General features: G+C 35.9%; 2 protein-coding genes across 2 annotated transcripts; one reads left to right on the top strand and one right to left on the bottom strand.

Annotated features, from left to right (window-relative positions):
* Nucleotides 1-9,446: 9,446 nt before the first annotated feature.
* On the bottom strand, nucleotides 9,447-10,982 carry LOC100377272 (E3 ubiquitin-protein ligase RNF146-like). The gene is made up of 2 exons (XM_002734986.4): nucleotides 10,780-10,982; nucleotides 9,447-10,359 (listed from the first exon to the last, which is right to left on the bottom strand). The coding sequence occupies exons 1-2, from the start codon at nucleotides 10,871-10,873 to the stop codon at nucleotides 9,575-9,577; spliced, it is 879 nt and encodes a 292-aa protein (XP_002735032.1). The 5' UTR covers nucleotides 10,874-10,982; the 3' UTR covers nucleotides 9,447-9,574.
* Nucleotides 10,983-11,409: 427 nt separating this feature from the next.
* On the top strand, nucleotides 11,410-22,997 carry LOC100376971 (eukaryotic translation initiation factor 3 subunit E). The gene is made up of 12 exons (XM_002734984.4): nucleotides 11,410-11,515; nucleotides 14,492-14,551; nucleotides 14,731-14,788; nucleotides 15,645-15,805; nucleotides 16,459-16,563; nucleotides 16,700-16,825; nucleotides 18,126-18,250; nucleotides 18,688-18,907; nucleotides 19,354-19,463; nucleotides 20,118-20,220; nucleotides 21,745-21,885; nucleotides 22,501-22,997. Exons 1-12 carry the CDS (start codon nucleotides 11,426-11,428, stop codon nucleotides 22,540-22,542), a joined length of 1,341 nt encoding a protein of 446 aa, XP_002735030.1. The 5' UTR covers nucleotides 11,410-11,425; the 3' UTR covers nucleotides 22,543-22,997.
* The last annotated feature ends 925 nt before the right edge of the window (nucleotides 22,998-23,922 follow it).

The raw sequence follows: 23,922 nt of genomic DNA, 5'->3' as shown, positions 1-23,922 counted from the left end.
TCTACTAAATTTGTTGCCAAAACAACAGTTTCAATTTTGTGCTAAATTGTTCTCTTCTGTATAAACCTTTTCACCACCAGTTTTCTCTTTTCACCACAAATTCACAAAATAGTTTCATTTATAGTCTGCAAATTTGTCTGTTTGCTTCAAAATTAGGGTTCATTTCTAGAAATATTGAAAAATATTGGGGAGGGGGAGTGCAGAAAAAGTGGGGGGGGGTGAAAAGATTACGATATAGAATCAAACAAAATTATTCAAACAATACTCAAAATTATATTCATAATATACTTATATTCACTCTTATGTATGAAATATTTTGTGCTTGCTTTAAGCGACAAAAGGAGTTGTGACAAGTAATTTCATATAAGGTTCTCATGTGACATGGATCAAACTGGATCAGAGTTGACCAAACTAGATCAAACTGGATCACAGTTGATCAAACTGGATCACAGTTGACCAAACTAGATCAAACTGGATCACAGTTGACCAAACTGGATCATCAGAGTTGACCAAACTAGATCAAACTGGATCAGTGTGAATCAAACCGCGATATCTTTGTATACTCAGTCTGGTAATTTTTATTTCACATAAATGTTCTGTGTGAATTGATGTTGCTGTTTTGCAAAACAATTAAAAAAATAACTGTTCCCAGTATAATATGGTGGATTCAAGATATATAATAGACTAGTTGTTTAGATATATACATGTACTGTCTACTAATTAGGCAACACTTCACAAACAATTCCCTTAAACAGTTTGACTGGAATTGTAAACTACTACTATAAACTACTTTATTTTCACTTGGAATTTATTTCCGATATCATGGAGGGATGAATCAGTGAAAATAAAATCTAGTGAAAATATCCTTTTTGCTATATTTTGCATTAAAGAAATCAGTGAAAATAAATTCCATACAAACCAGCCAAAAACGTCTTTTTAGCCAATAATTATTTTACAGCACCTCTTGAAACGGTCATGATACAAATGATTTGAAATCGTGGTCATGTGATGGTTATAGCACTATATACCATTCATGGTCATGGTCTTCCTGCCATTGTGTAACCATGGTAACTATAATCAACAATTTTTACAGGTATTTGTTTTATTGGTGTGTATGTATATACACCTTAGTAAAGCAATATATTTTCAATTGATATATACTGTTTTGTGAATTGTAAATTAAACCAAAAAGCTATTTAATTATAATTTATTGGATAATTATGACCATAGAAATTGCTAATAGAGCAAAGTTTTTTTTTTTAAATGGCTGCCATGGAAACAAGTTTGGTGACCCATTGATTTGCTCATTTTTCAAACCAACTGGGCACAAAGAGTAAATAGCAAAATTACTCGGAAACATTACTGTCCAAAATTATTTTCATATGTAATATGATTTTATGAGTTTCAGAGACTTTATTGTACTGTAACTAATTTTGTGAATTTTAGATAAATTGCTGAATGTAGCAATAAAACTATCCCTTGCTTTCACTAGACAAGAAGTCACTTTTGTTGAATTTTAATCTGATCTAATATCGTCACTTTATCAAACTGTGGTTATTTAACAGAATTTATGCTAATTGTGGCATTAAACATTCATAGTTGTGTCAAATATTGTATACTTATAAGTTGCACCCTGGAAGTATTCATATAGCTTTATTGGCACCTTGGGACGGCATGTACTATTTGATATATTGCTGAATTTGAGTGCATTAATTTCATGAAATAAACCTGAGGATTCAACAGGATTTATTCGACAGTAATTCAGGATAGAATTAAATCACTGTGAAATCCACACATGATGGAACACTTATACTAGTATTCAAAAACATTGGTACTAACAATTTGACAGGAAGCTGAAATAATCACAAGCACTTGCGCACACTGAAATTTGAATATTGCATATTCCCCGCTATTCAGACCATGCAACTATTTCATTTAATAGACACTCAATTACCAATTAGAGCGCTCAGAAAGCAACTTTTAAAATTTAACTTAGTTTGTTTGACCTTTGTATTTTGCTGAAGCACTTCTTGAAATTGCATAAAATGTTTGCACACCATTGATTAGACTGGCAAACTCTGGACTTTTTTTTTGTTTTACAAAAAATATAATTTAGCCAATTTAGCCTTTTTAACGTGATCGTGAAAACTAGCGTGACCACAATTTTTTTTTTCGGTCACGTTAGTTTTCGCGATCACGCTTAAAAAGACTTAAAACAAATATTTCTTTTTGCAAAACAAATAAAAAGTTCCGACTTTGCCAGTCTGGCCATTGATAAGAGAGATGAATTATCATAGTAATGCATTATAGCCAAATATTGCTGTACCTCCATCTGGGGCATTTCCGTCCTATGTATCATTAAACATTGACCGATTTAACATCATTGTTTTCATTTCAGGATTTTTCACAAAATTATGATGGTGATTTTTTGTTTTGCTTTATATTTTATACATGACATGATTTTGGTGCCAATTAATGTGTAGTTTTTCAGTCAAACATATAAATAACTGTTAAATCAATTTCAGAGTGGAACATATTTTATCAGGTTTGATTGTATTTGCTGTCTAGATATATGCAGTGAATTCAGTAATTTCAGTAAAATAGTTTTTTCTAAACTTTGTGTTTTTTTAATGGATGGCATTTGTGTTTGATCTGGTGATGTATGCAAGTGTGGGGTTTACAGATTCAACACTACAAGTTCGGGATTTACAGATTCGACACTACAAGTGTGGGGTTTACAGACTCAACACTACAAGTGTGGGGTTTACAGACTCAACACTACAAGTGTGGGGTTTACAGACTCAACACTACAAGTGTGGAGTTTACAGACTCAACACTACAAGTGTGGGGTTTACAGATTCAACACTACAAGTGTGGGGTTTACAGATTCAACACTACAAGTGTGGGGTTTACAGATTCAACACTACAAGTGTGGGGTTTACAGATTCAACACTACAAGCGTGGGGTTTACAGACTCAACACTACAAGTGTGGGATTTACAGATTCAACACTACAAGTGTGGGATTTACAGATTCAACACTACAAGTGTGGGGTTTACAGATTCAACACTACAAGTGTGGGGTTTACAGACTTGGCACTACAAGGTGGGGTTTACAGACTCGGCACTACAAGTGTGGGATTTACAGATTCAACACTACAAGTGTGGGGTTTACAGACTCGGCACTACAAGTGTGGGATTTACAGACTCGGCACTACAAGTGTGGGATTTACAGACTCAACACTACAAGTGTGGGGTTTACAGACTCAGCACTACAAGTGTGGGATTTACAGACTCAACACTACAAGTGTGGGGTTTACAGATTCAACACTACAAGTGTGGGATTTACAGATTCAACACTACAAGTGTGGGGTTTACAGATTCAACACTACAAGTGTGGGGTTTACAGACTTGGCACTACAAGGTGGGGTTTACAGACTCGGCACTACAAGTGTGGGGTTTACAGATTTAACACTCCAAGTGTGGGGTTTAAAGACTCAATACTACAAGTGTGGGGTTTACAGATTTAACATTACAAGTGTGGGATTTACAGATTTAACACTACAAGTGTGGGGTTTACAGACTCAACACTACAAGTGTGGAGTTTACAGATTCAACACTACAAGTGTGGGGTTTACAGATTCAACACTACAAGTATGGGGTTTACAGATTCAACACTACAAGCGTGGGGTTTACAGACTCAACACTACAAGTGTGGGATTTACAGATTCAACACTACAAGTGTGGGGTTTACAGACTCGGCACTACAAGTGTGGGATTTACAGACTCAACACTACAAGTGTGGGGTTTACAGACTCGGCACTACAAGTGTAGGATTTACAGATTTAACACTACAAGTGTGGGATTTACAGATTCAACACTACAAGTGTGGGATTTACAGATTCAACACTACAAGTGTGGGATTTACAGATTCAACACTACAAGTGTGGGGTTTACAGATTCAACACTACAAGTGTGGGGTTTACAGACTTGGCACTACAAGTGTGGGGTTTACAGACTCGGCACTCCAAGTGTGGGATTTACAGACTCAACACTACAAGTGTGGGGTTTACAGATTTAACACTCCAAGTGTGGGGTTTACAGACTCAATACTACAAGTGTGGGGTTTACAGATTTAACATTACAAGTGTGGGATTTACAGATTTAACACTACAAGTGTGGGATTTACAGATTCAACACTACAAGTGTGGGATTTACAGATTCAACACTACAAGTGTGGGATTTACAGACTCGGCACTACAAGTGTGGAGTTTACAGATTCAACACTACAAGTGTGGGGTTTACAGATTCAACACTACAAGTGTGGGGTTTACAGACTCAACACTACAAGTGTGGGGTTTACAGATTTAACACTCCAAGTGTGGGGGTTTACAGACTCAATACTACAAGTGTGGGGTTTACAGATTTAACATTACAAGTGTGGGATTTACAGATTTAACACTACAAGTGTGGGATTTACAGATTCAACACTACAAGTGTGGGATTTACAGACTCGGCACTACAAGTGTGGGATTTACAGATTCAACACTACAAGTGTGGGGTTTACAGATTTAACACTACAAGTGTGGGGTTTACAGATTTAACACTACAAGTGTGGGGTTTGCAGATTTAACACTACAAGTGTGGGGTTTACAGATTTAACACTACAAGTGTGGGGTTTACAGATTTAACACTACAAGTGTGGGGTTTGCAGATTTAACACTACAAGTGTGGGGTTTACAGATTCAACACTACAAGTGTGGGGTTTACAGATTCAACACTACAAGTGTGGGATTTACAGATTCAACACTACAAGTGTGGGGTTTACAGATTCAACACTACAAGTGTGGGGTTTACAGACTTGGCACTACAAGTGTGGGGTTTACAGACTCGGCACTCCAAGTGTGGGATTTACAGACTCAACACTACAAGTGTGGGGTTTACAGATTTAACACTCCAAGTGTGGGGTTTACAGACTCAATACTACAAGTGTGGGGTTTACAGATTTAACATTACAAGTGTGGGATTTACAGATTTAACACTACAAGTGTGGGATTTACAGATTCAACACTACAAGTGTGGGATTTACAGATTCAACACTACAAGTGTGGGATTTACAGACTCGGCACTACAAGTGTGGAGTTTACAGATTCAACACTACAAGTGTGGGGTTTACAGATTCAACACTACAAGTGTGGGGTTTACAGACTCAACACTACAAGTGTGGGGTTTACAGATTTAACACTCCAAGTGTGGGGTTTACAGACTCAATACTACAAGTGTGGGGTTTACAGATTTAACATTACAAGTGTGGGATTTACAGATTTAACACTACAAGTGTGGGATTTACAGATTCAACACTACAAGTGTGGGATTTACAGACTCGGCACTACAAGTGTGGGATTTACAGATTCAACACTACAAGTGTGGGGTTTACAGATTTAACACTACAAGTGTGGGGTTTACAGATTTAACACTACAAGTGTGGGGTTTGCAGATTTAACACTACAAGTGTGGGGTTTACAGATTCAACACTACAAGTGTGGGGTTTACAGACTTAACACTACACGTGTGGGGTTTACAGACTCCTTACATCTAAGTTTACAGTCTTTACACAACAAAGTGTTACCTGGTAATCTGCATACAGCAAAGTGTGGGGTTTACAGTCTTCATACAGGTGTGGGGTTTTATATCCATAAAGCAAAGTGTGGGGTTTACAGTCTTCATACAGCCAAGTGTGGGGTTTACAATCTGTGTACAGCCAAGTGTGGGAGTTACTGTCTTCAAACAGCCAAGTGTGGGGTTTACAGTCTTCAAACAGCCAAATTTGGGGTTTAGTCTCCATACAGCCAAGTGTGGGGTTTACAGTCTTTATACAGCCAAGTGTGGGGTTTACAGTTTTCATACAGCCAAGTTTGGGTTTTACAACCTTCATACGGCGAATGGTGGGGTTTAATCTCCATACAGCCAAGTGTAGGGGTTACAGTCTCAATACAGCCAAGTGTGGGGTTTACAGTCTTCATACAGCCAAGTATGGGGTTTACAGTCTTCATACAGCTAAGTTTGGGGTTTACAACCTTTATACAGACAATTGTAGGGTTTAATCTCCATACAGCCAAGTTTAGGGTTTACAGTCTTAATACAGCCAAGTGTGGGGTTTAGTCTTCATACCGCCAAGTATGGAGTTCACAGTCTTCATGCAGCCAATTGTGGGGTTTAATCTCCATACAGCCAAGTGTGGGGTTTACAGTCTTCATACAGCCAAATGTGGGGTTTACAATCTCCGTACAGCCAGGTGTGGGGTTTACAGTCTTAATACCGCCAAGTATGGGGTTCACAGTCTTCATGCAGCCAATTGTGGGGTTTAATCTCCATACAGCCAAGTGTGGGGTTTACAGTCTTCGTACAGCCAGGTGTGGGGTTTACAGTCTTTAAACAGCCAAGCTGAAGCTTTAAATTATCTTTTATCTTGATGCATGTTTGAAATCTATATTTGACAGTGCAAGTTCAGATACAAACCCAGTTTTGGTCAGAGTTAAATAATATTGTCTGAAACAGAGTGCAATTTACTCTGATCAAAACAGATGTAAACCCACACTGTCCTATGGCGTTTCTAACATTTACATGAGAGTATCACAGTTTGTCTACACAAAGACAGTTTACACATGTTCATACATACAATTTTTTTTTATTAAAAGCATCTAAAATAGACATATCAATACAATACAAGACTAATACAAATGGATTAAGTAGAACATACTGGAATTTATAATCTACATTTTATCATCATGTCAATAACTGAATAATCCTGTAGGATTAGCTTCTATAAAATAATAACCAGGTGATCCAAAAATCAGCTGGGTTCTAAAAGCAGATTGCATATACTCATAATTGTATACTGTAAATGCATCTTAAGTGATTAGGTGTTTGATGAATGTCACTTGCAGAAGGAATTTGTGGACGATAAAATGTGCATATTGTGTTTGTTAAACAAAGGAAAACTTTTGAATATTATTCCACAAAGTCACAAAGAATAAGGTTAAGTTGAAATCACATTAGTGACGATTGCACGATCACAACTGACTCGTGTGGAATATTTCCTGAATGATAATAGTGCATACAAGTCTTAGAACAAGTCTAAGAACCACTCTATTAGACTAGATGCCGTCTATGATCGTAAGAATTTCTGGGCAAGTGGTGTGGGCGGGCCTTGCATACAAGTCAGTCTGCGCATACAAGTTCCCATGGTAATGTACGGAAGTCATGGAGACAGTCAATCAGGGAAGACACATAATTCTGTGCCGACTACATACCGGTAATTACATTACATAGTGATTCAACAGACCATTCTTGAGTGTAATCAGAATGGCTAGATTCTGGCTAGACTGTAAATGATACAATTTCTTCAATTTATATTAAAACACAGAATAACCTTAATTCCTACCAACTGACCAAACATTAACAAACAAGAGTAGTACAGAAAACACAAATATGACTTTACCTGTAGCCGAGATATACTGTTACAATCAATACAGAACATTGCAAAATATCTTTTACCTTATTTTTTGGCCATTCTCGTATTTGGTTGACAACTATTGGGAGAAAGGCTGATCCATGTACAAAATGAGTAAAATTGCACACTAAAAGTTTTATCCATGTATTGGTATGCTACATGATTAGAAATACAGACTACAGTACAGTCTGGGCATAACTTGACTACTGATACCAAGCTGGCTATCAGCTGACTTTGCCTTTGAGTGAGTATCAATAATTTTAACTTTTTGTTCTTAGTTTTTACTTATGTTACTAATTTGAGACACATTTACATGTAGACAGATCACTCTGCACACTGTAGATATACATGTATGACAGTTTTGAGAAATAAGCTAAATGTTAAGTTATTCTCAGACTGCATCAATCCTTACAGTTTTCATTTCAATTTTTCATCAAATCAGAAATGTAATTCAGCATAATATCTGCCATATGCATTTAAAGTACCGGGGGTACTCTAGTATATTTTTTTTCATATTCTCTTGACACAAAATTGGTTTTTGAATTACCATAGCCAGAGAAATTTTGATTAGCAGTGATATGCAAACTGCAGGCGTAACCAAGCATGATTGTTAGTAACAAATCTGAAAATATCAATGGTAATATAATCAGAATGCAAATTTAAATTACCATTCACTTCATTTGATGTAATTGGGCAAGTGACCAAGAGAAAGTTTCTACACTCACTCTGAATTAACTTAAAAAGACGCAACTACAGTAAATGCAAATGAAAGCCACATATCTGGAAAATAGACACATGGTGAATAAGTAGGCAGGAGGAGTACAATAATCAACATTAAAGACTGATAATGCAAAGCTTTTTTAACAGATATGACATTCCACCAATGATAGTACTATTATAGATATACCGACTTGCTCTATCAGTCATGCATGCACTAACGTAAGTTGCAGAGCTGTTTGTATGGTCAAAGTAAATAATATTTTAATAATTCACCACACAACAATGCAATTTTTTGGTTTATATGTGCTTCTATTAGAGATGAGCTTCTAATATAAAACTGTTAAGCAGATACAGTATTTTGGTTTATGCCTTGGGTTTAGCATGGACTACTCACATGCAAGTGTAGGGAGGCAGTATGTCACCACCTTGGATGCCATACTCTATACAGTGAGCAATAAAGTGTAGTATCTGAATCTCCAATAGAAGCGCATGTGAGACAACAGTTGCATTTGATCATATACTGGATCATTAACTGACCTAGTTCTACCATACGATTCACCTCCGCTATTTACTCAAGCACATACACTACCAATAGAGCAACTACAGTATAATTTTAGATATTCAGTGCCCTCAGAGTCTGGATTGCAATGTTACGCAGCTTTGCAGATATTGGGGTAGTCATTGATAACAAATGATTTTTGTTAAAAGACGATCCTTGACATTCTTAAATTCCAGTGTTTTAAAGTCATCACATAGCAATGAAAATTGATATATGTGAGCATGTGAATACACTGTCAAAGCTGATAAAATCAACCAACATAGATTGGTTCCAATACAACTAAAATGACGAGGCAATTCTGTCAAAATTATGTACATGTAGATGGATAAAATCAAGGTTCAAAGCAACATCTGTGTTTGGTTGTAGAGCAATTCATCATTTTACAGTTATTTTTTTTATAGATAGACAAGTCTACTACAGACCCAAAAAAAACAATACTGCTGTGAACTTACACCTATGTTACAGAAGTACTTCGTCACTGATAGTAAAGGTATATTGGAGATGAGCTTCTAATCAACAAATACAGTAGATATTATGCAGTATTCCTCATCACTGCTCTCAACATCACCATCATACCGATACTGTGCTGATCTAGTAGTACTGGTGTCTTGGTCAGACCCGGGAAGCGTCTCTGATTGAGACACCAAGTATTCTTGCCTACTCATTGTATTACTAGCATACACCATCTCCGCTGTCTTAGTCCCTGTGGTAGCACAGTGCCATTATCACGTTGCAAAGCACATGTCCTCATGCTGGCCAATGACTTGATTGGCTTAGTACACTATTAGTATGACCCTCCCACAGCTCCTGGTGCCTGGTCTCCACTTGAATTTTCAGATGAATTTTGTTCGTCAGTTAGTAAAACTAAATCTTCTTCTTCTTCTTCTCTATTTTCACCTACAGTCATTGCACTAAAACGTGTTGCCATAGTATCAACATTACCGGATCCCGGTTTCCTCTGCACTTTTTTTCCCTTAGGTGCTTGGCCACTGGTATCTTCAGTCTCCTCATCTCCATCACCTTGGCGATCATCAGAACTATTTTTTTCCGATGGGAAATATTTGATTCCTGCGATTCCCTTCTTTGGTGCATTACGCAAATCACGTTTGATTCTTCGTCGCCGAGTTGGATCATTACGCCTAATTTGAATCATGTTCTCAAAATCAATTACATACAAGAAGCCTGCTATAAGTAACTCTATACATCTATTTTTACTTTTATATGCGTCTTCTAGTTCCACACTAGCACGTTCATCATACTGCCACCAACCATTGCGTCCCTCATAGTACCACTGATAACCCTCCTCCAACTCTACCTCTGGCTCTGGCTCTATTTCATCTTTGCAAGACTTTACCAGTACAGGGCAGTTTAGAAACTCTATTGGGATCTCTTTTCGACACAATGCACAACGTTTGCTCTGATTCGCAACACCTTTGACACAGAGAAAGCAAAATATGTGTTCACATGGTAGCTTGACTGGTTGAATACAGCTTTGCAGGCATACAGCACATTCAAGAGGGATATCGACATCTGTTAAAATGTTTTCCTCTGTCTCCTGGGTTTGGACATCTGTAAAATAAACAAAAACAAATGAAAAACAATTCAATACATGTACACCCAGGTATAATCACACACAAAAAGATGGCCAGACGATTGCAGGTAGCTGAATTTCTAATTAATCATATACACAAAAAGACAATGCTACACCTAGTTTGTGAATGATTTTAAAAAATAAATCTCAATTAATTGTACATGTATTACATATGTACGACTACGAGGCAAGATCACGTGGATACAGGCGACCACGACGCCAATGTGCATGTAGCGTTCGCATGAATTTATTTGGAATTGAATATTGATATTTTTGTGCTTCATGGACAATTTAATTTGTTTTACTGCTATGTCGGTAAATGTTAAATTTTGAAGTGAAAACACACCAGACTAAAAAACGATAACACAACCAGACACCACAGAATGAAATGTGCTTACCAGATTTTTTTCTTAATTTCGATTTTTTGTCTTTCTTCGCACGGTCCGTCTGTGCGCCCGCCAACACAGGTCGATTATACTCCTTCTCAGCCATGGTTCGACAGAAATTTAATAGATCACCAACTCATGTTTCGGAAAACAGTTTTGTTTTGGTTGTAGTACTTTGTTTTGATCGGAGTCGCCGAGTCTAAACGGAACCTAGCCGAACCACTAACGACACTACCACGGCGCAGAAGAAATACTCCCCTAAATTTGAGCTAAATAATTTTTCTCGAAAAACAGAAGTATGTCACACAAGTATTTTATCCAACAAAAATAGAGACTTGTTTCTTAGAAGGCCACCTTTCTCACTTCAGTGACAATATCCTACATCACAGATGGCCACTGGCACAAAATCATCCGCGCAGATAAAAATTTAGTTTCGTCCTATCGGTTAGAGGGTTGCTAAGTTTTTGAATACTGATATAGATGTATTACCGAGATAAGCATTAAATAGTGAAAGCATATTATTGAAGAATGAACAAAATTACACCAAGTGTAAAACTATGTCAGGTTTAATGAAAATAATTGAATTGCCACCCCTATCATAAAGTGAACGCTACCACTTCCTTGTCGCAAGGGAGTGTGGTTAATTGCTCAATTCAAAATGGCGGAATTTGACTTAACTTCGCGTATTGGCCAATATTTAGACCGACATCTGGTTTTTCCTTTGTTGGAATTTTTGTCGGTGAAAGCCGTAAGTATACATCACATGTTTTCTCCTCAATGTGTTGTTTTTTTAATATACATATGTGCACATTTAGCGTATTTACTACATAGGTTCTCTGCTGTCACACGTGATTGCCAGATTGGTGCTGCTGGTTCCATGTGTTTTATGCATATGGACAATCTATCGATGTTAGTTGAAATAAAAATACAATAAATCTATCGCTGGCGACAGTACGTCATTTCTCTAACTGGCATAATTATCCTATATATGCTGTTGAGTTATAGAGACATTTTTAATTTGACCCCGACTTAGGTCATAAATACATTATAATAAGGAGTGAACCATTCAGAAGCAGGGCGAGGGATAACGTGGCTATGCAATCCCTGTGTTTGCCCCAGTGCATCATGGGAAATGTTACCCCTCATGGGTGAGATTTTTCAGCGGATCCGCGGATTTCTAAGCCCCAGGGATCGATTTTCTGAAACATCTAAATCCAAAAAGAAAATTTTAGGGGGGTAAGAATACAAATCATTCACTGGAAGTAAACACGCTCTCGGGTCATTGTTGTCAGCTGCAAGAGACGTGTATCAGTGTATGGTCAAGGGTAGACAACTCGCGGTGTCTCAAATGCGGAATACTCACAACTCTTTTCATCAGTGCAATCGTGAAATCCGAAGTGTTCAAAGTAATATGTAACGATTAACATGATTGGCTGGGTGTGTTCTGACGGGCAAATCAGTGAAGAGCTTTCATTTTTCTTTTTACCAGCGGCGCCATTTTATTGTTTCAATTGTTAGCTGCGTTGAATCGTTGTACAAGTTTTATGCAGCGTTAATGGTGAAATTGGTTACAAAAGACAACCAGTCAGCTGTGCGAAAGATCGATAAAGACATTAGGAACAAATTTCATAGGGCATAGCTTGACAAGAAAGTGACTTTGACCGTGCGAATCGAGAAGAAAGATGAAGTGGTAACTGAAAAATTGAGTGACTTCATCGGCAAGTGCGAGGTCCCTTGAAAGGCGCAGTGTCTGTATTGTAACGATTTGATCAACTACAGTTCTCGGACCTCGGCGACTTTACTTTCAGCTGAAAATTCTCATTCTCATCCCTGTACCCCCTACGTATAGTCCTGTTGTGTTGATCAAGAATGTCTCTACACATAGCCCAATACACTAGCATAAATGACCAGCACAGCTGAAACAGATTCAACACCCCAAAAATGATTGACATGTTGTAACACATAATGTCATGTGATAAAAATGCATCCAACAAACATCAAACAGAACAAAATATACAAACAAATTTCATATTTAGTTGATTTTCTTATAGATGTGTCCTGGTCATTCACTCCAGTACATCAAAGGAAGTAAATGAACAGAATCATAATTTGTTGGCTCAATTATGGCGAATTTGCATCACAAATAAAATGGAAATTGGCTAATTTGCATACAAAATAAAATAGAATTTTAATTTATATAAAATATGTTTTTGTTTCACTAAAAATATGGGTAGGCAGGGTTATCATAAACAAAATTGTTTTCTTGTCATAGCATGTCAATCAAATCTCACCATTTCATAGCATGATGTAGGTTGGTGTGTAGGATTAAGAGATACCTATTAGAACTACGGTAAGTATATTTTTTGCTTGGGTACACTGATGCATGTTATGATTAACTTTTAAACTCACTTTTCGAAATGAATGTTATAATCACTATAGTCTCGTCCGTTTCTGTAAGTGAGTCACTATTCAGTTGTCAAATTGATCGCCATAATTTTCTCAAAGCTTTTGTGCATCATTTTTTAGCTCCGCTGTCGACTTTGTCGAGCGGAGCTTATCATATGAGTGATTGTCCGTCGTCGTCCGTCGTCGTCGTCCGTGTCAATGTTTTACTTTTTCGACTTCTTCTTGAAAACTACAAGCCTGAATGCTTTGATACTTGGTGTATATGTACCTTGGGTAGACCTCTCTCAGATTTGTTCATTTCATGATGATATCTTCAATTCTCTAATTTTGGTGAATATTTTTGTCATTTTTAGTAAAAAGTGATATTTTCGACTTCTTGTTGAAAACCACAAGTGCAATTGCTTTGATATTACATGTATAGGTACTACATGTGGACCTCTCTCAGATTTGTTCATTTTGTAATGATATCTTTAATTCTCTAATTTTGGTGAATATTTTTGTCATTTTTGGTAAAAAGTGATATTTTCGACTTCTTGTTGAAAACCGCAAGTCCAATTGCTTTGATATTAGATATATAGGTACTACATGTCGACCTCTCTCAGATTTGTTCATTTTGTAATGATATCTTCAATTCTCTAATTTTGGTGAATATTTTTGTAATATTTTTGGTAAAAAGTGATATTTTCGACTTCTTGTTGAAAACCGCAAGTCCAATTGCTTTGATATTACATATATAGGTACTACATGTGGACCTCTCTCAGATTTGTTCATTTTGTAATGATATCTTTAATTCTCTAATTTCGGTGAATATTTTTGTAATTTTTGGTAAAAAGTGATATTTTCGACTTCTTGTTGAAAACCGCAAGTCCAATTGCTTTGATATTACATATATAGGTACTACATGTGGACCTCTCTCAGATTTGTTCATTTCATAATGATATCTTTAATTCTCTAATTTTGATGAATATTTTTGTAATTTTTGGTAAAAAGTGATATTTTCGACTTCTTGTTGAAAACCGCAAGTCCAATTGCTTTGATATATTATACATATAGGTACTACATGTGGACCTCTCTCAGATTTGTTCATTTTCTAATGATATCTTCTGTTCTTTAATTGCCATGTGCATTGCTAACAGCGGAGCTATCTCAGCCGACAGGCTGCTTGTTCTATTTTTATGTATGTATGCATTCATTTATTTTTTAATTTTGGGTCAGATGAACAAAATCTCTTGAAATTTTCGGTGTAAAAAGTCATGATGTTGTCTAAAGTTTATTTGTTGCTCAAAAGGTTAATTTCAAATGTATTGTTTTGTTACAGATTTATGAGGAACAGGAAATGCTGCAAGGAAAGCTTGACCTGCTCAGTGAAACAAATATGGTAAGTGTGTATATATGTGTTGTCGTAAACTGAAAATAACGTCCTGTCTGCTATAAAATGTTGCATAATATGGTAGAATGCACGTGGTCTCAACCTGGCCTTTGTTGGGTATGGATGCATTACAAGATAATAGCAGATAATACTAGTTGCTGACAACTTTTTTTATATTTACAATTTAGGTCGATTTTGCCATGGATGTCTACAAAAATCTTCATCCGGAAATAGAAGTGCCCCTACGTAAGTAGAAATAACCAATCTGCAAGTACTCCTAGATAAGTAGAAATAACCAATCTGCAAGTACCCCTAGCTAGGTAGAAATAGCCAATCAGCAAATTGTACAGAATTCATCAAGTGTTGTAAAACAATATCTCACGTCAAAGTTTACATTAATTCCATGAATTATCCAAAGGGTGCATATCATTCTCATAGTGCTGGTGAACATGTGACGTTCTTGCTCTATCCTCTGAATGCCCTCTGCAATTGTTTATCTCATGACCAAAAATTTATGTTGCCCAAATATGAGTAGTATTCCTCATATTCGTTTTGAGCAGAGCGACAGGCTCCAATAGTTCCTGCTATTCCTATGGTCTTTGTCGGTATCCACGTTTTGAAGAGCAATTAGTTGGGTCATTGATGCAATAAGTCCTGGATTAAATATTTGCTGAAATAATCAAGTTTCTTTTCATGTCCTTCGATATGGTGAGTTGGTCCTGGAGGTGGCCCACCAAAGTGGTTAAAAATATTGCCTAGTGCACGTAATTCGTCTTGGCCTTTATTCCCAAATATGCTAGACAGCTTTACGCCAAAGTACTTGTACTTCACTTTACTAGTTCATTCGTTTTATCTTCATTACATCATTGTATGTGAAGCCCTGAAAATCAAATTCTGTGTCGGTGATTGAGAAGTGAGATTCAGTTATTATCACTGCAAGTAAAGAAAGAAAACATGACAATTGTAGAGAAAGTTTGCTCATCAAATCAGAGCCATGCCATTTTATTACTCAAGTTAAAAAAAAAGAATTCAGCAATAATTGTTTTTAATGTTCATCTGAGGTTTCTCAACTGACATGGGTTTTGTATTTTGTGTGTTATAGAGCTGAGAGATAAAAGGCAAGAAGTTGTGTCAGAGTTGAAAAAGTTGCAAGGTGAAACAGAACCAATTGTAAAGATATTTGATGACCCCGAAGTGAACACTCAAGTGCAGAATACAAGAGATGGGAGACAGTTATTTGATTATCTTGCAAAAAGTCATGGTGTAAGTAATCTAGTATACATAGTCCCTGTGTTAAAACAGTTGCTTTGGACATACTTGGCATTGTGTTATATACTGTCATTTAGTGAAATGTTTGTATCAAGTCATGCATGGGCTGCACACTGCTTTGATTGGTGAAGCGTGAAGTCCTACATCAAATACAAAACTAATTTATTACTATTAAATGCATTGTATGCAGGGTTCTCCACAGATATTTTATTCACTGTATTGCATTGTGTGGAAGGTAAGACCCAAATGTCTGTTGTAAAAATTTAGTTATTTGATTTGATTTGAATTTATTTGTTTATTAATGCTTAATCTCAAAATTACAATCTTTCAGAAGAAAAAAATGGCATTGAGATGTCTTTACTCAGTCAAAATTGACCATCTTCAAATGTGTATAGCATATTACCTAACCACAAATCTACTTGTGAATTACATGCCTTCATTTTTGATAAACATTATAGCATAGCATAACAGTGAATACCATAGTGATTACCATATTCTAGACTTGTGCATTTTAGCAATGGCATTATGTTATTATCTTGAGGTGATCCCTGTCTATGGTGACAGGGTTCACTGTATATGGTCTATGTAAGTGCATAGAATCCTTTGATTTGTTCAGCATATTGACATGTTCTTTTTTTTTTTTTCAGTTTGTACCAGAGATGTTAGACACGTTGTATAGATATGCCAAATTTCAATACGAGTGTGGGAATTATTCTGGGGCTGCTGAGTATCTATATTTCCACAGAGTGTTGGTGAGTGGTGTAAAACATCTCTAAAATTATTGCTCATATTACTCTATTGTACTTTAGCTTGTTGAATTCCATGAATTTTTCACAAAAAATTTTTAGTGCATCATTCTTTGCACATTTTTATTTATTTTCAACAAAGGTTCTTCCCAATGATAAGAATGCATTGAGTTCATTATGGGGCAAGTTGGCGTCGGAAATACTGATGCAAAATTGGGAAGCAGCGTTAGAAGATCTTAACAGATTAAAAGACGTTATTGATTCCAATGTAAGTATTCACTACAAAATGATGTACAGATGTATTAGCGTATAAGAAAAAGTTTTCACTGTGTTGAATTTCATTGAATTTGATGTTAGAAGAATATTCACTAGGTAAAAAAACCAAATAGATTGGTAATTCTGAATATTTATTGAGTGTTACAGCTGAGTACCTCTAAAATCAGTTAAACGAAAGTGACGTAGTTTTGGTGCGCCAGGCAATCCATTTCCATCAATAAATAGCCAAATAATTTCATCATGTGTTTATAAATTACTATGCCTGGACATATATTGCTAATCCAATTTGTGTGCTGTATGCAATTGTCATACATGTAGGTGAAAAAAAACACAGAAAATTATGTTAGAATACTGTGGAATACTTTATTTTCGCTGGAATTAATTTTCGTTTTGTATGGAATTTATTTTCACTGATTTTTGATAAGTTTAATGTGAAATATAGGAAAAAAAGTATATTCACTGGATTTTATTTTCACGGAATCATCCCTTCAGCGAAAATAAATTCCAAGCGAAAATAAAGTATTCTACAGTATAACAATTGAACATGGAGGTGCAATTAGTCCCTCTTCTCAAAGTACATATACTGTCATTGTTTGTTGTAATTCAGCATCCATGTATGTTTTTGAAGATATATATAATATAAAATAAAAAGATTGAAAGATCAATATCAACACATATTTAATGTTACATTCGTGTTCAAGTTTTGTGCATTTCGTCACACAAAAATTAAATATTATTCACAATGAGTGGTGCATTGATTCACCAGCTGTAGTATCTATGTGTGTGTTATGTACATGTTTTGCAGTCACTTGTAATCTAACCGTTCAGTGAAGGTGATGTTGTTGATGTTGCAAACTAGCGAGACAAGTAGTTGACTGATTAGGGATGTTCAGATATGTTGTGCCTAGTGGTGTTAATAACATTTAGCAATCAGTAAACTAAAATAAAACAAGTATTTGCTTGATGTTTTGATTTTCTGCGAAAAAAACAGGTGGTGTTCCTGGCCGGATACGTCTGTATGGAGGACAAAAGTTTGTTTTATAACACATTTAATGAGTCGGTGGCATCACTATATTGTTCATAGTATTTGTAGTGAGTGCTACGAATGAGCAATTATGATTGTGTAGTGTACAACAGTTTTTGATGTATTGATAATAAGCTGCCAATAAATTGCCTTCAGTAGCATTCAGTCAATGAGTGAGATTGAAGTTCACCAAATACTCATTGATCAATTTATATTAAATGTATTAACACTTCATTTACGTAAGGTTGCCTTATATTATCTTTTGCAGGCATTTGTCACTCCCTTACAGAGTTTACAGCAGCGTACATGGCTAATCCATTGGAGTCTGTTTGTGTTTTTCAACCACCCTAAAGGAAGAGATGCTATCATTGATCTGTTTCTTTATCAACCCCCGTAAGTAATACTTATCTGGAACATGGGTATGGATACCAAGATGACACGCTTTCTGTTTTTTGTCTATTTCATTTGCGTGTGATATTTCATGATCGCCCCAATAGACAATTTTCGAGTTCCTTCGTTACCATAAAAACTTGTATGCTCTGATGTAAAAACATTTGATTTCGCTGCATAAACATTAGCTTATTGGGAACAAGGGAAATCAGTGAATAGTTGGCACAAGCTGAAAATCGCACACCCTTTCTCATACAGAATCAAAATCTTCGTATGTTTAGATGGTCCAATTGAAAATAATTCTGTTGCTTTGTACCATTGTATTAAAAGCTGCTCTTCTAATACAGATTTTACAGTAATTCATCTTGATTGTTGATGGAGCATAGTGTCATAACAGTCAGAAATAGTCAGAAACTCGTACTGATATTATTTTTTTATAGATATCTTAATGCTATACAGACTTTATGTCCACACATACTGCGGTACTTGACCACAGCGGTGATCACAAATAAGAGACGACGAACCGTCTTAAAAGACCTTGTTAAAGTCATACAGCAGGAATCCTACACATACAGAGATCCCATCACAGAATTCCTAGAGTGTCTCTACGTCAATTTTGACTTTGATGGAGCCCAGCAGAAACTAAGAGAATGCGAGACAGTAAGTTTGTTTTTGGTGTTTCATCTTGTACTACACTACACTATGCTGATGGTGTATTCCTGTACTACAGATAAACTGAATTGTAATCCTGAACGTCTACATGTTTTTTTCAATCTTAAAGGATTTGATGTTGCACGCATAGGTTTTGAATTGGTTTGTAAAGGAAACATTACATTTTTAGTGCACCGATTAATGTAGCGACCAGGGAACCTACCCAGTGAACTCATCTTTAATTAAATTTGTATATGTGAATTGTTAATATAGCATCCAAATGCCATTTCTATTCTTGGGACTGTGAATAGGCAAGTCATATTTGTATTTGACATGTTCCTGTTTCAATACTTTCACTACATTGGCATCACCCCAATGAGTAATAGTCCCATAAACCAATGAATGTTATGATGTTATCTCATCATTGTCTTTCATCACTGCTTTCTGTTTTACAGGTTTTAGTGAATGATTTCTTCCTGGTTGCGTGTTTGGACGATTTTATTGAGAATGCCAGGTTATTTATATTTGAGACATTTTGCCGAATTCACCAGTGTATTAGCATAAAGTAAGTGTATAGTGACCACCTCTATATAAGGATCTCCTGTCTATAGTGACCACCTCTATATAAGGATCTCCTGCCTATAGTGACCACACCTATATAAAAACTTCCTGTCTATAGTGACCACTTATAGGTAGTTTCATGGCATACGTGAGAAACATGTGTAATAAAGACCACCTTGTCTTTTGTAACCACTCAGCAATATTTTTTGCAGATTTGCCTCTGTTTATAGACAATAATAATTTAATAATACAATTTTTTTTTTCTCAAGCCAAACTTAATAAATTTTGATCAACTCAAATAAATGTGTTTTTGTTACAACAGTATAATCTCATTATATTATATCAAATGTATGAGTTGGTGATCCATAAAAAAATAACCAAAGCCCCATATAAAGATCACCTGTCTCCATAAAGACCACCTAAATAAAGTCCCTGGGGTGGTTGCTGTATGCAGACTCGACTGTACTTCCTACTTTTTGTACTTCTTACTTGAATATTGACAGTTGGATAGTTTTAAAAAAAAACAGGGATAGAAATTAAGTTTTGCATTATTAATAAAAAATAGTATTCTGGGTTTTTTTGCATTTTGTATTCATTCAGAGTTGATCAAAAAATAAGAATGATATTGATTTATTTCTATTTTCTTTCTATTTTCAAGTATGTTAGCTGAGAAATTGAACATGAGTCCCGACGAAGCTGAGAAATGGATTGTGAATTTGATTAGAAATGCCAGGCTAGATGCAAAGATAGATTCCAAACAGGTGAGTGTTCACCACTATCCTTACATAGGATGCCACACTGGTTTATGTTTGATGTGCATATGTATGCCCAGAGACTGGTTAGATAAAATTCTGTTGTATGCAGCCAAAGATAAAATAATGGCAATGTTTGCTGCTGGTGTTACTAATTATTACATGTATTGCTCTCTGTTGATAAAACAACTCATGGGCAATGTTGTCACAGTAGATCATGAACTAGTGCTGATCAGTGTACAGCATTTTTTTTTTTATCAGACATTCGTATGCTTGTTGGCAAAAATATAAAAAAATGACCTGACAGGAATGTGACAGGAATAAGACATGTGTAGCTTCCATAGACAAAAAAAATGGTTGATTTAAAATTAACAATAACATTTCCCTTTCTATTTATATCATAAATTTCCTCTAGTTTAGACACATGTATAGGCAGTCAATGTTGAAATATGTTGTTGTTTCTTCTGAATTCCTTACCTGCTAATTGCACATGCTACTGATACACACAGATTATCTTGTTTGCCACATGCATTATATTCCACGTTTGTGTGGTTGAACTCAAGTACCTGCGAATTATGGCTTTCCCTGTCATAAATGAATGAATCTCTGGCATATTTTCCCAGAGTCAACTCGTCTCGGATTTGAAAACATTACTTTCCCAGGGGTTTTTCTAGAAAAAAACTGCAAGAGAGAGCACTGTAATTCAGGAGCACCACCAAGTGCGGGAGATAGGGTTCTTTCTACCAGGGTGTGGAGTTTTTGATAATTTTAAGTTAAAATGGAGCATTCTATGACTTCCTTGGGGCCAAAATTACTATCAGGCAGGTCACAGTTGAAGACTGTGGCCACATGTGATCCCTGGTCATTCAGAATTTTATGGTAGCCAGAGAATCTGTTCCTCAGAGTAAGGGGGCACATGGCCATGACATGAGGTCACTGCGCCCCTGTTCCCATGTTTAAAAAAATCCCTGATTTCTAATAAGAGTGATTGCTCCCCATCGGGCTTTTAGTCAGCCGCCTGTCCACCTGTCATTTTAGACAGGCAAAGTATTTACAAATCTATCCAATTTTCATTAAAAATTACAAAATAACAATAAATAATCAACAAATAATCAACAAAAAATAAACTATAAGTCTATGGCTGCAGACTAGCAACTGTTGTTTTTCATTTTGATAAAGTTTTTAGACAAGCACTTTTCTGGCTTTAACCCTGCTTGCAGCACTTATCACACTCCCAATTCATACCATTTTGATAAAGTTTTTAGACAAGTACTTTTCTGGCTTTAACCCTGCTTCCAGCACTTATCACACTCCCAATTCATACCATTTTGATAAAGTTTTTAGACAAGTACTTTTCTGGCTTTAACCCTGCTTCCAGCACTTATCACACTCCCAATTCATACCATTTTGAAAAGTTTGTAAAAGCATATCTCCACTAATCACTCATGTTACTGTGTTCAAAAGTGTCAGTCACAGGTCATTTTTCCAACAACTCCACAACCATATAGGTAACTGATGTATTGTTTATTACAGGGCCATGTAGTGATGGGTACGCAAGCGGTATCGCCATACCAACAAGTCATCGAAAAAACAAAAGGATTGTCCTTTAAAAGTATAAATATGGCCATGAATATTGAGAAGAGGGAAGCAGCAAAACAACAAACTGCAGCGGGGGTGAGTAGTGATTACATCAGCAGATTACTGTGTCAAACCAAGGATTTATGCAACAAAAATAACCAAGTACAGTGATAGCGATTTCATTCTACATGTCAATCAAACGTATCTCTTCCCATTGGTGATACAGAACACAGTGGATTTTTAGAATAGGTTTGCTTGCATAAACAAAAATAAGCGAGATATGTTTCTGCATTTGAAAACACAAAATTGCATGTATTGCATGCTTTTTTTTATCATTACTAAAAACAATCTTATTCATTTCTTTCACAGTCTCAATAATTTGCGTTAAAATTTATTCATGCGATTCTGTGATCATTTTACGATTTCAGTTTGAGCGAGATTTTTATATTGTATATCACATTGTAAAACTTAATTAATGACTGAGTTTTTATGTTTGTTCATTTTACTGACAACTAAAATGCTTAATTAAAACCCAGTGAAGGTAACAATATAAATGTATTGTTCCCTTCACAAATAATTGTGAATATATATAAATAAAATCTATCAACGTGACCTTAGACCTTTAGTATTAAATCAGAAATTTGTATACAGTTGTATATGCCCCTCAAGAGGGAAATGTTCAATTAATTGAATTCTCTTCTTCTGTTACAGATACCACAATGGGGAACGCCAGAACTTGGCGCCGGATACTAACAAGGAGCCAGCATTTGGAATTATGTCATTCATTATGTACTACACAAACTGGCCATAAAATCTGTGACTTTTGTCTCTAGAGGGCGCTCTGCCATGATAGTGATGTCTCCACGAGTTTGAAGCTTGCAAACAATCCTGATTATTGGACTTGCATATTATACACATCACTTAAAGGGACATATGCTGCAACTCAATGATTATTTTGTTAAAGTGATTTTTTTTTTTTCCAAAAACATTTAGATTTGTAACATGTCTAATCTGTGTGAAACGTGTGTGCTGACATCTCTAACATGTAAATTAATTTTAGGTACGTACCTAAAAGTAGATAGATTCTATATAACAACACAGAGTCACTATGGATCTTTGCACAGGGGGGTTGCCACCATTTTGCTTGGTTGTAAAAAAATGAATTGTCAACCATCTTGACAGACAAAATAATAATAGGGGTCATAGAAAACACCGACTTTGCCAAATTTAACATTGTGGCTTATAAACAACACCGTAGTTATGTATGAAAACGTGATACTAAAGTATGTTTTTATATAATTATTTATTGTACTCCACAGTTATAAAAAATATATCCAGAGTTGCAGCATATGACCCCCTCCCTCTGTGTTTGAAAGTTACATCCTGTCCCAATACATCATCACCTGTAATATTGGTACAATGTATCACAAGTTTATCTTTTATGGTGTTCTATGAAGATCCCAGAATAAAAAAATGACATAAAGTAATATAAGATGGTGTAAAGTTTGTTTGTTTGTTTGTTTGTCTATCCTTTACTCATTAGCTCATTAGTCTGCTGCTCAGAGCACACCCAGATATGGGATCACATTTTATGTCTATGTTCACGTAGCATGGTATCCCTGTATGCTGTATAATTCTGATTTTTGTCTTGATATATTTCACGTGTCTATTTTCGTATGTTTTACCCGGTGTCCATTTTAACTTTATTCTGAAACAGCATACAAGATCCCTGTCTGGCACCAGTTGATCTGTTAGCAATCTCAGAAGCGTATCACCAATATTCGTCGTTTTTAAGTGCATGTTCTACTAATAGAGAAAATACTGTATATTGAATTGCGACTGCTTCAAATATAAATTACACAATTTTTCTTCATAGGCCACACCGACTTAAGTTTATGGATGACATCCTCGCGCGCATTAGTTTTCGCCTGTTCTCAACAACAACAAAATCTCCAACGACGAGTCTCCACAGATCGGTTTTCTGTTCGGAACATGCCGACTCGTATTGTCGCAAAGCGCCGGCTTGTCGTAAAACTCGTTTTGGACTACCTCAAAACGTGCAAATTTTGTCGTAAATAATCTTCTGCACATGCGTATTGCGTTGCCGGAAATTCCAACATGGCAACCACGACA

The sequence above is a fragment of the Saccoglossus kowalevskii genome, chromosome 18 (genome assembly GCF_978046115.1).
Source record: "Saccoglossus kowalevskii chromosome 18, keSacKowa6.1, whole genome shotgun sequence".
In the NCBI taxonomy this organism is placed as follows: domain Eukaryota; kingdom Metazoa; phylum Hemichordata; class Enteropneusta; family Harrimaniidae; genus Saccoglossus; species Saccoglossus kowalevskii.
This window is presented reverse-complemented; position numbering and strand designations above follow the sequence as displayed.

Excerpts from the sequence above, each read along its gene's own strand:
- LOC100376971 (XM_002734984.4), top strand. The coding sequence starts at position 11,426 with ATGGCGGAATTTGACTTAACTTCGCGTATTGGCCAATATTTAGACCGA. Across the intron at positions 16,826-18,125 it reads AAGACGTTATTGATTCCAAT|GCATTTGTCACTCCCTTACA; the intron begins GTAAGTATTCAC and ends TATCTTTTGCAG. Across the intron at positions 19,464-20,117 it reads CACCAGTGTATTAGCATAAA|TATGTTAGCTGAGAAATTGA; the intron begins GTAAGTGTATAG and ends TCTATTTTCAAG.
- LOC100377272 (XM_002734986.4), bottom strand. The coding sequence starts at position 10,873 with ATGGCTGAGAAGGAGTATAATCGACCTGTGTTGGCGGGCGCACAGACG. Across the intron at positions 10,360-10,779 it reads GAAATTAAGAAAAAAATCTG|ATGTCCAAACCCAGGAGACA; the intron begins GTAAGCACATTT and ends TTTATTTTACAG.